The sequence below is a fragment of the Mycotypha africana genome (assembly GCF_025528875.1).
Source record: "Mycotypha africana strain NRRL 2978 chromosome Unknown BDF20scaffold_2, whole genome shotgun sequence".
NCBI lineage: Eukaryota > Fungi > Mucoromycota > Mucoromycetes > Mucorales > Mycotyphaceae > Mycotypha > Mycotypha africana.
In genome coordinates, this window is record NW_026515726.1 from 2259718 (window position 1) to 2272775 (window position 13058).

Consider the following 13058-nt stretch of genomic DNA (forward strand, 5'->3'; position numbering starts at 1 on the left):
AATTGTTCTGAAAACGGATAAAACGGCCGAGTAATTATTGATCTTATTGAAGCTGTAAGGCTCTAACAAACGTGATAGGATAACCCTATAAATCATTTCTTATTGTAGTTTTGGTCCACGCTTCAAACAAGGCATGATTTTCGTATCGCACAAGCCAATAGATATTCAACGTAAGTAACATCCGCCATGCTGCAGCGTATGTACTCAGTTAACCTATATTAGCACTTGCTACAAAATACACCAGGTACACAGGCTTTCGATTGGTTCAAAAAAGAGAAATACGATCGCTATACGGTAACAAAGAGCAGATGTCTATATCGCGTACACGATTATGAACCTGTAGGCTGGTTCGATTGCTGTCAAGCTACAAAAGACACTTCCAATGATGCTCAAGACAATGGAACTAGGAATTGTGTCGTTGATATAGAAGAAAGATCAGGTCGTTATATTTTGCTCAAGTTCCTAACTGAAGACACTTCTGTCATGGAAACAATAAATTGTAGCTTCAACTTGCAATATGTTGGACTTTTCGGTTTCACTGGTGCTCGTGCTTTTGCGCATGCAAAGTATCAATAACCCGATAACTCTCAACAGTATTCAAGCATTCATCAACTTATTGACTCATCCATATGCGCATTTTTTTGTGGAAAACAGCCCTGGATCATATAAAGGTATATAGAAGGTTATCTTTATTATTCTAACAGGTTTATTAGTATAAAATATAACATCAATAGCAGTTACAGGACGTCGCAGGGTAACCACTATTATTTTATTGATTTAATAATGTGTTTTCAATCACTTAGCTACCTTCTTTTTCTACCGTATGCACAAGTGCCGTTAAATTAAAAATCGTTATTATGTGGGTTTTCCAGCTGAAGCCTTTGATTTCCTGCGCTTCATCTGTTTCTTCAATTTACGTAATATTCGTTTCCCTTCCTTCACTTGAAAAGCATCGCCACTGTTTAATAATGCGTTCACTAATCCCCTTGCAATATTATCGCTATATGAAAATCGTTATTAGTCAGTATCTTAACTCTTCTTCAAAATAATGACATTGAGTCGTTCACTTACTTCAACTGTGTGTCTTGAATGGAGTCTTCCTGAGATCTCAAATCCACCTTTTTGAAGCCGGGTACGTCAGGTGCCAAGTTGAAATGGCGTAATTCAAACCCGCCCAAAAACTCATTATCAGTAGGGTCTCTGAATGCTAGAGTGCCAAACTCATCGCTATCTTCGTCCATGAACATATAGTCCTCGTCGTCATCGTCGTCTTCCTCATCGTCGTCATCAGGTAGATCCGGACCAAGTAAATCACTCAAGTAATTAGCATAACGAGGTTGGCCAGTTATTGTTTCACGATCTTCTAATTCCAGGTCATCTTCGTCCGCATAATCTGCATCACTTTCGTCGTCATCATCGGTGCTTTCAGCATCAACAAAATTGACACGGTGTTTAGCTTTTTTCGCGGATTTTGCGTTCAATGCTTTTATCAGTCTTTGTGCCTGCTCTTCTTCGTCCGATGAGTCGCTACCATTTTCGTCATCAGATAAAGGATCTACATCCGCTATCATTCCTGTCAACTGTACGCAGCTGAAAGGCATAATGTTAGTTGTGCTGTTTTGTATACATATGAATGAGTGAGCATACTGTAATTTTACTTTGTTCCCTGCACTATTAACGTCGCTTGATCCTCAAAAATAAATTGATGGGATAGTGCCTGGTGTTCCACCTACAGCATATAAGCATAACATCCAGCATAAAAAAACTAAATATTTAGCTTTCGTGTTCTTCTTATTTTGTGCACTTTCAATGCAAATGAAAACTTTACGGTTTTGGTTGATAGCGTGCATAACGTGAAAGTGAACTTCTTTGTCTTCACTTTAAGTGTCGTCTTTCCATTTTTTAACTTATCCCCTATTAATGATGCCTAGCCCTACTTGTTAGCATGACGCTTCACATAAATATAAGAGGTACTTCACAATAAGTAATTTTACTTGTTTTAGGTATAGAATGCCATCAACTTCTATTGTATATCTATCGCCAGGCTTGAAGCATAGCGCTTAAAAAACAAGAAAAGAAGAAATAGTCAGAATATAAAATTATAAACTTAATTAACAAGTTTTACAATTTGCTTACTCCAAAGTTGAGACGGCATTATTGTAGGTTAGGAAAATCTAGATCTAGATCTACTATTGTGAAGGAAAAAGAGAAATTCTCTCCACTTGAAATATTAAAGATAATCAACAGGAAAGGCTGTATTGGGTTGAAACTCAGTATACATATTCTATTCTTCTGAAGAGTGGCAAGCTGCAAGCTGTAAAAAAAAAAAAAAAAAAAAAAAAAAATGAGGGGCGATAAATTGAGTACAGTAACTTCAATGTCAAAAGGAACCAAAGAAAAACCACTCTTTCTGTTTTTCTCTCATATTTTTTGTGAATACAAATAGCTTACTAATAACTTTCATATCTATCCTTGTATAAACGCTGTCCTTACTGTAAAAACTAGCGCTGAGAAAGATAGAAAAGGTCATTCACTGCTTCAATGACGGAACCAACAACAACGAAAAAGAGGGGTAGACCTGGACGGCCACGGAAGAATAATAGCAGTAATACAGTTTCCAACTCAAATTTTATGGTCGCTCATGAAGAACAGATTAGTTTTACGCATAACAGTCGAGATCAGCAAGAACATCAAGTAACTGATGTTACCAGTAATAGTGAACAAATTTATCACATTAATCGTTTCGAGCCGCTAAATATTATTGAAACAAGTACAGTAACAAACGGCAAAAACCGCAGTGATGATATTCTTAGCGATAACATTATACAGGAAGCTACTGAAAGCAGCAATAGTAGCCTGACACCACAGCAGCAGCACGGACAGATGAACTCCGATGAAGCTTCTTTTGCTCTAGAACAACATATCAAATTTGATACAGATACCACCAACACGATGATACCCACAGCAAAGCTCAGATTACCCAAGGTACACTACGAAATAATCAAAAATGAAGATGCAACGCGTTCGTTATTACTAAAAGATGATACCGAGAGAGATGGAAATGAAGCAGTTCATTTACAACAGCAACAGGCGCAAGAAGAACAGTTATTAGCAACTATGCAACTGCAACAGCAGCAGCAACAACAAAATGATTATGACTTCTACAATTACTTATACAGAAAGAAGAAAACAAACGAATTATTGTTCGAGAAACCGAAGCGACATTATATTCATCACCGACCGCCATCGGACACGGAATTATACAACTTGATAGAATATGATATGGATGAACAAGATTTTTACTGGCTACAGACGTACAATAAAGAAGTAAGAAGAAAAGAGAAGCTGGGGGATCTCTCACCTTTATTGTTTGAGGCTATTATGGACAAGTTGGAGAAAGAATGGTTCAATCTTGTAAGTAGGGCTTTCCGCAAATAAATAGGCGTATGTGCATCATGTACAAGCAGTTTACTTACTACGATTTATCTTTTTAGATCAAAGATATACCGTCTCGGCTTGTGGCATATAACCAATGTCATCATCTCACGAATTCAATGCGGTATCAAGACTCTTCTCTACAGCATAGCCATCAGAAAAATCAGACAGCTGATGATGATAAAGGATCCATGTCCAGTGAAGAGGATTCTGCTTGCGCCGTATGTGATGATACCGAGGTTGAAAACAGTAATGCTATTGTTTTTTGCGATGGATGTAACGTTGCTGTTCATCAAGACTGTTATGGTATCCCTTATATACCGGAAGGTCAATGGCTATGTAAGAAATGCAGTGTGCTATCACCTGAAGCAGATGTTTCATGTATATTTTGTCCGAATAAGGGAGGAGCCTTCAAACAAACCACTTCAGGCGACTGGGGACATGTATTATGCGCCATATGGATACCGGAGGTCAACGTTCAAAACCCTATCTATATGGAACCGATTGATGATGTTGATAAAATTCCAAAAAGTCGTTGGAAGCTGACGTGCTCGATTTGCCGTATCAAACAAGGCGCTTGTATTCAGTGCGATAATAGACATTGCTTTACGGCATTTCACGTGACATGCGCAAAGTCAGCCAAGTTATGTATGAGAATTCATACACATGCAAACCAAACAGAAGGTGTGCTACTAAAAGCATACTGTGAAAAACACACACCGAAGGATTATCTATTATCAAACCGAGAGGATGGAGATCAAGAAGCGGGATGTGAGGATCAAATACTACATGAGACAGAAGACGAGATCGTCGAAAAGACGGGATATTCTGGCTTGCAAGATAATAATCAACAGCGAATGATTCATAAACCAACTACTACTTATGCTTTTGGAAGAAGAAATGGAACTGGGAGAGGGAGTAACCAAAAAGTTACTGCGTACGATCGTAGTAACAACAGGAAGCAATTGGAACAGCAGACCTCTATTGAGAGAGATACAACAGAGATTACTCATAATAAGCTGATACGTGCGTTTCAACAGCATTATTCAAGGGGCGTACCTGTTGCTCCAGATTTTATCTTGGACAAGATTAATAATTTAGAATGTGTACGAAGTTCAGGTATAAGAAGAAGACCTCAGGTAGTAACCGATATCGCGCACTATTGGTCTTTGAAAAGGGAAACAAGAAAAGGCGCACCATTGCTGAAGCGACTACAAGTAGAGGTATATTATAGAAAGTTTATTCAGTGTTTAGCATTTGTTTCATTCTAAATTACTCGTGTTTGTAGCCATGGAGTACAGTTCCACGATTTACGCCAGAAGACATTTTGATCCGCCATTCGGTAATTCAATTTTTTGGTTTTTTGCATGAATTTTGTTCTGTGTTTTCTCATACCCGATAATTAAGCTTCTTACACAGTTACGAGATGATCTCGATGATGTCAGATATTTGGCTGAACAAGTGCAATATAGAGAGCAACTCAAACTTGAGAGAACTCAGCATCAACAGACCTATCTGACTATGATATTGGACCCCCTTTACTATGTCATACAGCCCATCTTGACGAAATTCAAAAACCTTGATCAAAAAAAGAAAGCCTTTTGGTACCCGGTCACAGAGAAAGAAGCACCTGATTATCATACTGTGATTCAGCAACCTATGTCATTCTACGATATTGAGGAAAAGGTCGAGAATCATCTTTACACATGTTTAGATGAATTTAAGAAAGATATGTCACTCATTTGGGAAAATTGTATGAAATACAATTCGAAGAATTCAAGCTATCATAAGTTGGCTATGAAATTAAAAAGCGCCTCCGTAAAACTATTTCAAACAGCAGATGAGAAGTTGCAATATGTTGATATAATCAATGGAGAAGAAAATAAAATTTGGAATGAAGCAATAGATCAAAGCGTGTTTGATTACCAATTCCTGAAGGAGAAAAAGGATAGACGGCCCGAAGAGAAGAAAGAAGCAATAAAAATGCGGAAAATAGAGAAAGCCGAGGAGCATCGCCGTCACGTCCAAGCAAGAACAGAGGGACGGAAGAGGGCTAAGTTATTGCGGCAGCAACAACGGCAGCAACAATTGGAAACTAACCACTCTAAGCAGCAATATGATGGCCTTAAGGATACATCCAGTAACCTTACAGGAGAACTCGCATCTATTACAACTGCAGGATACCCTTCATCAAAAATACAACCGCGAAAGCTTAGATCTCGACAAACCAAACTGTTTGAATATATTCAAAGTGCGAAACCCAACGACACACAAAATCAAGCATCTTCGGTTCACCATTCTCCTCCAATGCATCAAGAAGTTCAGAATTTAGAAGTACAACAATCTCCACCGACGAGAGCTATTAATGCTACTTCCAAACAAAACGAACAAAATACCAACACTACTATCACTATTACGAATAACGCTCGATGTACAACTGATACAGGAGCACATAAACATTCATCATTTCAGCCTCCATCTCCAACGGTATTGATACAACAGCCAATAGGCAATGTACTCGAAGCACCCGAAAGTGAATCTTTAAAGTCAGCTTCACATCAACAACATATGGAAAACAAAATGGATATTCCACATGCGGTATCGCACAGCCCTATCTTAGGAAACCTTCGAGTGACTCCTTCCGAGATGAATACCCTTAATGCGCAAGTAGAAACGAGACAAGTACAGCAGCCGCTTGAGAATTTATCCTCATCTATCGAGCATATGCCGTCTCCTTCAGCAGATCATACGCACAAAAGTCAAGAAGGAGAGACACCAACACACATGACATTACCGAAGGCATTACCTTCTCCAGCATTCATATCAACAAACAATTTAGAGGAGCAATCGTCGCTGCGAGATATCCCAGCTCTCGACATTCCGAATGCTATTGTACCAAGTACTACGTTTCCAATTTTTGATGCCTCAAAGAATACTTCTGCTTCTGCTGGCCCAGCAACGATGGTTACGAATAACGGATATGCTAAAGCTGAAAGCAGCAGTGGTGGTCGGAAACGGCAACGCAGCGAAGATGACTCTCATACAACATCTTCATCAAACCCTTCCTCGACAATATCATCGCCTGCTAACAATACTACAATATTATTTTCATCATCACAACACACTAACAGCACTTTTAAGGGCAAAAAATCTATACGCCGTGTCACGCGTAGTATAGGCCTGCAAGCGAGTATCGAAGAATTGCGAAAACGAGCGAAAATATCACATGAAGCTCAAGCATTAGTTGCCTCTTACAATGGTGTTTCTAACATTGAAGAGTCCATTGAGAAGAGTAAAAAAACATACAAAGAAAACCGCAAAATACACGCTCCTTTAGGTTGGGTCTACCTGAAAAGCGAAGATGAGGATGAAGATGAAGATAATAGTGAAATGGATATAAGTGCTAAAAATCGCAATAACACAGATATGAATATAGGAAGTTTAAGTAAAAGAAATAACAAAAGAATGGCAGAAGAAACGGAAGGCGACAGAGGCCATAACGAATATATAGATGTTGATAGAGTATCTGATGATGAGCAAGATATTGCAGAGGATGATCAAACGAAATTAGCGAAGCAGCAACAGAAAAAGCGAACTCGCGGGGGCAGAAATGAGATACCTATACCGAACTTCAAACGAGGAGAGATTATTTGGGCCAAAGTGAATGGCTTTCCTTCTCATCCTGCGAAGGTAAAGGACACATAACGGTTAACCTTTCATTCGCTCATACCTATATAAAGTGTTCTCCTCTGACATTTTTTCGCTTATAATTGATAGTTTCTCAATTACACGGACGAAGAAGCTGGTGATAAATTAGTTGCTAATCGACGATTTAACGGTGATATTCTTGTTGAATTTTTAGAAGTTCCGGAGTCGCATCGATTTGGTTGGGTGGGTCGACGAACCATCTGTGAATTGGGGGAGAATCCAGAGATTGACAAGAAGAAATTAGCAGAAGCTCTTCAGACGAAAAATCCAAAGAGAATTCAAGAGGCAAAGAATGGCTATCGATGTGCAGGGCAAATTTTAGGCTTAACAGATACAGAATCTATTTTAGAGGCTATTTTCAATAACAAGCAGAAATTAAAGAAGAAAAAGCAAAAACGTGTTTGAAATTTACGATTGTTTAGAGACCGCACATATCACCATTTACCATCACTGCATAGATACCAATTCCCTTATTATCATCCATCGAAATACTTGAAAAGCGCATTTATTAACATAAAAATAGTTTATTGAATAATTGATGAACTGAATGAAGGTAATGATACATAACTTGTAATTTTTCTTAAGAATGAAACTATGCATATGTATACATACCCTTGATGGATTACGTGTATCATAACGTTTACGAAGTAGTAGATGTTTTAAATTGCAACGTATTGTCGGTTGTACCGAATAACATGAGTTACTGGTTTCAAAAGGCATGTTCATCGATAAATCGAACATGAAGCTGACGAAGACTCATGTTGTGGTATTCTTTATATGCATGGATAAAGTGAAGTTTGTTCAATAAATATAGAAGTTTGCTTATTTCTTTTTCTTTTTCTTTTCTTCTGCAGAGGTATCTTCGGCTAACTTTTTCATGATGGTCAATTTACCAACAGCGTTGGCTTTTACTGACATTTGCTTTTCAATCTTCCTATTGATCTCTGCTGTTAATTTCTAATTCACGCCGAAAAAATAATGGTTAATATTTTAGCACTAGGGTTAGCGCAGATGACATATACATCGTGTATGCAATTGTTATGCTTACTTTATCTAAAGAGCGTTGCTTTATCACTGAAGCCTTCTTTGGTGCAACTTTTCTGGCTATTTGAGAGCAAACACTAAGTATCGCTAAAAATTTTACAAGCTATGAGTTTAAGCAGCTTCTTACCTCCTTTTTTTGTGATGCCCTTCTTTTCTCTGCCACCTTTTTGCTTTGGTTTGGCGATCTTCTTCAAGCTTCCTTGTGCCATATCAACTATGTATAACTTGAACGTCAATAAAATGAGTTTTCAATAATTATGTCTTTTCCTCGTCCGATTGTCAGGAACTCAGCCACCTGCTGCATAATTCACAGCTGAAAAGCAGTCTTATTTTTTTGAGTAAGCCACCTGTCAAATAGAATAATTTGCTCTGGCTGCTTCTGAAATACCAACAAACTCTCCGTGAAAAGCTGATAAAAATATTTTTCTCTTTCTCTTTATCTTTCGTAAACTTGAATCAACTGTTGAATCTACAGGACATTTAGTTTATTGTTACAATCAAAGGATAGCAGCAACAAACTAGAATAATTTAAACAACAGTAACAAGTTATTCGTTCAACAACTCTTAACCTTTTTAGTTTACAACTCGACACTACACAACATATATAATAACAATGGCATTTGAAGGTGGACGTGGAGGTGGCCGTGGTGCTGCTAGAGGTGGTCGCGGTGGTTTCGGCGGCGGTGGCCGTGGTGGAGGCCGTGGTGGTTTCGGTGGTGGCCGTGGCGGCGGTCGTGGTGGTTTCGGCGGCGGTGGCCGTGGTGGCGGTCGTGGTGGTTTCGGCGGCGGTGGCCGTGGTGGTAAAGTATTTTTCTATCTCTAATATACATATTAGCTTCAATTGAAGCATTTTAGCAATACTTTTCAAAATTGAGTAAATTAACATTACGATGTTTATTTTATCAAAATTAGGCGGACGTGGTGGCGCCAGAGGTGGTCGTGGTGCTGCTCGTGGCGGTAGAGGAGGCGCCAGAGGAGGTGCCAAGGGAGGTGCTAAGGTCATTATCGAACCCCATCGTCATGCTGGTATTTTTGTCGCTCGTGGTAAGGAAGATTTGTTGGTCACTAAGAATTTGGTTCCTGGTGAAGCCGTTTACGGTGAGAAACGTATTTCTGTTGATGGTCCCGAAGGTACCAAGATTGAATACCGTGTGTGGAATCCTTTCCGTTCCAAGTTAGCTGCTGCTGTTCTGGGTGGTATTGATCATGTTCATATCGCACCTGGAAAGAAGGTTCTCTATTTGGGTGCTGCTTCTGGTACTTCCGTTTCTCACGTTGCTGATGTTGTTGGCCCTGAAGGTGCTGTCTATGCTGTCGAATTCTCTCATCGCCCTGGTCGTGATTTGATCAATATGGCTAAGAAGCGTACTAATGTTGTGCCTATTATTGAAGATGCTCGTCATCCTCAGAAGTATCGTATGCTTGTTCCTATGGTTGATGTCATCTTTGCTGATGTTGCTCAACCTGATCAGGCCCGTATTATTGCTTTGAATGCTCACCATTTCCTTAAGAATGAAGGACACATTGTCATCTCCATCAAGGCTTCTTGTATCGATTCTACAGTGGACGCTGCTACCGTCTTTGCCCGTGAAGTTAAGAAACTTCAGGAAGAAAGAATTAAGCCTCAAGAACAATTGACTCTTGAACCTTATGAAAGAGATCACGCTGTTGTCGTTGGTAAATATGTTCGTTTCAAGTAGAGAAGACAGTCGAAAGGAATTTTGTGAATGTATTTTATAAATCACCCTTTACTCTCACGAATACAACAACGATAATCATTCAAAAAATGTAGTAGCTTTCAACCACCTGTAAATAATATTGAACATTTATTAACCATTTCTAAAAGAAAATCATTCTTAATTATTATCACCTCCAGAATATTTCTTTCACATTTCTTCAAGCTTAGAATTTATGTTTCCTGACTAAATTTATACAACTATAAAATAAAAAATTTGCTTTGACACAATTTCTTACTATTTTCATTCAATGATAAGTAATATTGACAGTCTAAAACCTAATAATTATCGCATCGAGCTTACAATAAAAGTTGTAGAGTTAATAGCTAGCTTAAAAGCAACGCATGACGATTGTAATAATTATTTACTAAATAGCGTACTTTGTCGCTTTTCAAGTGATCTCTAATTTCTGCCGATCAATAGCTGGTAATCTAATTAGTGTGAATGAATACTTGATCGGTGATGAATCAGGTTGCTTAATTTTGAGCACATCTCTAGGTATGCAAGAAAAAAGTGCCTGTTGCTTTGTATTCTATGGCTAACAATTGAATAGCACTCGAAAAGGATGGGATTTATAAAATTTCCAAGGCGCACACAGGAACAGTCGAAGGATACCTGCGACTCTATTCGAATCAAATTCATCGCTTACGTACAACTGTCATTGATGCAGTCAATATCCGAAATAATCGTTCCACCGTCTATCTAGAGAAGAGGCTCTTTTAAACGGACGGCAATAAATCTTTATTTTTGTTTTACATAGTTATTTTATTAACATCATCCATTCTTCCTACTTCAATCTGTACAAGGTCGCGCGAGTCTTTCAAAACCTTATGTAATTGAAGCAGTAAAATAATCTTACTATTTCCTTCTTGGCCAATAAAATCCTTTGGTTTCGGTAACCCTTTCTCAATTTCTATGCAAAAAAACGGTATTGGTACTCGGGTCAGTGTTTAGTAAACTATATGAATTGCTCCTTACCATCAAATGCACTTAATATTTGAGGGCCGAAGTGAGGAAATGCTCGAGCAAGATGCACGAATCCGGGTATAGCTTTGACAAGATGCTCAGAAGGCACACAGCTTGGTGACACTTGGCCATCCCGAGATACTGGAAAAGCGATACGCAATAATCGTGGTAAGATATGCTTTTCAGCAGTTAGGAGACTAGAGCGAACAGGATTAGTTCTTCAGTTATATTTATCTTCATGAAGTATTGATCGGAAGACTTACTAAGTTTCGAGAGGGTACTTCTCGCAAAGGTAACATCCCATTAAAATACCAAATACTTGCTTCTCGATTTGAGGTTGTCGAGTTAGTTCAGGGATGAAGCTCATTACTATGTATATGGAGGGTATCATTTCAACGACCACCGGAATTAGTTCTGTAGAATACGTCTGAAAATGTAGGATTTTAGCGAGTAACATGTCACGATCGCCATCAATAAATATAGTATGAATAAAGTCGCAGATAAGTTTCCTTGACTTTTGTAAAGCATCTGACACATTACATATAGCAAATAAATAACAATAAGGATATTATGAATGTGAATAATGTTACACACAATTTGCATTATATACCTTCGTTTTCTTTGTCTTCATGTCTCCTTAGACAGAGTTCCAATAATAATTGAAGCATTGCTGTATCTTGAGCATTTGTCAGTGCTACTATATTTCTTAAGTTCAAATCTTGTTGTTGTTGCTATTTTTATAGCAGAAACATTCAGTCAATACTAGACAGTCAAATAACTCTTGATTATTCTTTTTTTTTTTACTGGGAGGGATTATTCACTCACATTGGGTCGCGGAAACACAGTATGGTACCGCTTCCAAATACGATGCTTTGACGTAGTTCTCAAGGACGACAAAATGTGGAGCCATATTGGTAGCAGCTCGTCCGAACGAAATACACGGGAGTCACATTTAAATAATATGAGTGGATCCTGTATCAAATCATCCAAATTGTAAACCCTGCAGCCACAGAAAGAGTTTGTAAATTCACTAAAACTTTGATTTTTGGACATAAATGTTGTACTTTACTGTTTGGATAGAACGTTTACTGTCATTTCCCATAAGGAATGTGGTAGAACTCGATTAAATGCTTCCCACGTCGACCGAAATGACTGTGCTAACTTCATATCTAATTGACCTTCTAGAGCCGCTGGTATCAAGTTCTTTAGCATCAGTGATAGATGTTCTTTTAACTCTAGCGCTGCCATTGATTCCAGAGCGCCTAGGACTTTAGTAACAAAAAAAAAATTAGCTGACTCTTCCTTTCAAGTATTATATATCCTTGACATTGCTGCGATAACCGTTGGCACATACCCTCGGTCACGAGAACCGGATTTGATGCGTATTGTAATAACACTTTTTCAAATTCTGATAAGCTTAAGTAAGACTTCCAATTACATATTGGCTTCATTAACCATATTTCTTCTGAATCCAATTCATTTCCTTCCTTCGTCAAAAAGCTTTGAACATCGAAAAATTCTGGGTATAGGTTTGCTGTTAACGCAAGCAAATCCGAATAAATTGATCGATACGCTGATGCGCTTTTGTTCTTTTCGACATGATTCAATATATTTTTGATAGGAATTTGGTCAAGTACTTCTGTGGGATATTCTTAAGACAAAGAATACAAGCGCAAAAGACAATAGGTTAGACTTTTCATTCTAACAAGAGAATATTGTTTGAACGGTATATTATACCTGCTTGCTCTTTTGCATTGCTACTTAAAGCTATCAGTTTTGGATCAGTTCGAAATGCGATTATGCAGTCGTTAAATGCCAAAACGTATAATAAGATCAGCACTTGACTAGGTGTAACTGAGTTAATGTTGGTTGAATTTTGAAAGAAAGACAGAACTGTTTCATTTGGTAGCTTATGACACTGTTCTGTAAGAAAGGTGCTTTATACATTGAATATTGGTATTATTAGATTATAACCTCAATATGCAACTGGTGAGAAGAAGAGACATGCTGTACCTTAAAACGAACTCATTTATGACCGCACCGAATTTACAATGAATAGGTAGAGTAGCATTGATAATACAATTTGTCAATTGTGTTTCATAATTAAGATTTAATGGAACGCGGCTTCGTATAACCTCATAGAAAGAGTCAAGATCAAATGTCGTTCTG

General features: G+C 38.1%; 5 protein-coding genes across 5 annotated transcripts; 2 read left to right on the forward strand and 3 right to left on the reverse strand.

Moving 5' to 3' along the window:
• Positions 1-739: 739 nt before the first annotated feature.
• On the reverse strand, positions 740-2279 carry BDF20DRAFT_305550 (uncharacterized protein). Its single transcript, XM_053075162.1, has 7 exons — positions 2137-2279; positions 1995-2059; positions 1829-1927; positions 1659-1729; positions 1072-1590; positions 918-1000; positions 740-816 (listed from the first exon to the last, which is right to left on the reverse strand). The coding sequence occupies exons 1-7, from the start codon at positions 2153-2155 to the stop codon at positions 800-802; spliced, it is 873 nt and encodes a 290-aa protein (XP_052939461.1). The 5' UTR covers positions 2156-2279; the 3' UTR covers positions 740-799.
• A 262-nt stretch (positions 2280-2541) lies between these two features.
• Positions 2542-7548, forward strand: BDF20DRAFT_832975 (uncharacterized protein; the record flags this gene model as incomplete). Its single annotated transcript, XM_053078593.1, has 5 exons — positions 2542-3414; positions 3495-4658; positions 4724-4777; positions 4843-7125; positions 7213-7548. 5 exons carry the CDS (start codon positions 2542-2544, stop codon positions 7546-7548), a joined length of 4710 nt encoding a protein of 1569 aa, XP_052939462.1.
• A 417-nt stretch (positions 7549-7965) lies between these two features.
• BDF20DRAFT_910636 (uncharacterized protein) lies at positions 7966-8396 on the reverse strand (the record flags this gene model as incomplete). The annotated part of the gene is made up of 3 exons (XM_053083727.1): positions 7966-8100; positions 8192-8247; positions 8315-8396. The coding sequence occupies 3 exons, from the start codon at positions 8394-8396 to the stop codon at positions 7966-7968; spliced, it is 273 nt and encodes a 90-aa protein (XP_052939463.1).
• Positions 8397-8608: 212 nt separating this feature from the next.
• On the forward strand, positions 8609-9887 carry BDF20DRAFT_970173 (Fibrillarin-domain-containing protein; the record flags this gene model as incomplete). The annotated part of the gene is made up of 2 exons (XM_053085009.1): positions 8609-8981; positions 9100-9887. The coding sequence occupies exons 1-2, from the start codon at positions 8801-8803 to the stop codon at positions 9885-9887; spliced, it is 969 nt and encodes a 322-aa protein (XP_052939464.1). The 5' UTR covers positions 8609-8800.
• Positions 9888-10675: 788 nt separating this feature from the next.
• On the reverse strand, positions 10676-12191 carry BDF20DRAFT_814441 (integrator complex subunit 2-domain-containing protein; the record flags this gene model as incomplete). Its single annotated transcript, XM_053076975.1, has 6 exons — positions 10676-10836; positions 10902-11086; positions 11153-11417; positions 11500-11594; positions 11767-11861; positions 11979-12191. Coding segments are annotated over 6 exons (1014 nt in total), but the record flags the coding sequence as incomplete, so codon positions are not given.
• Positions 12192-13058: the final 867 nt, after the last annotated feature.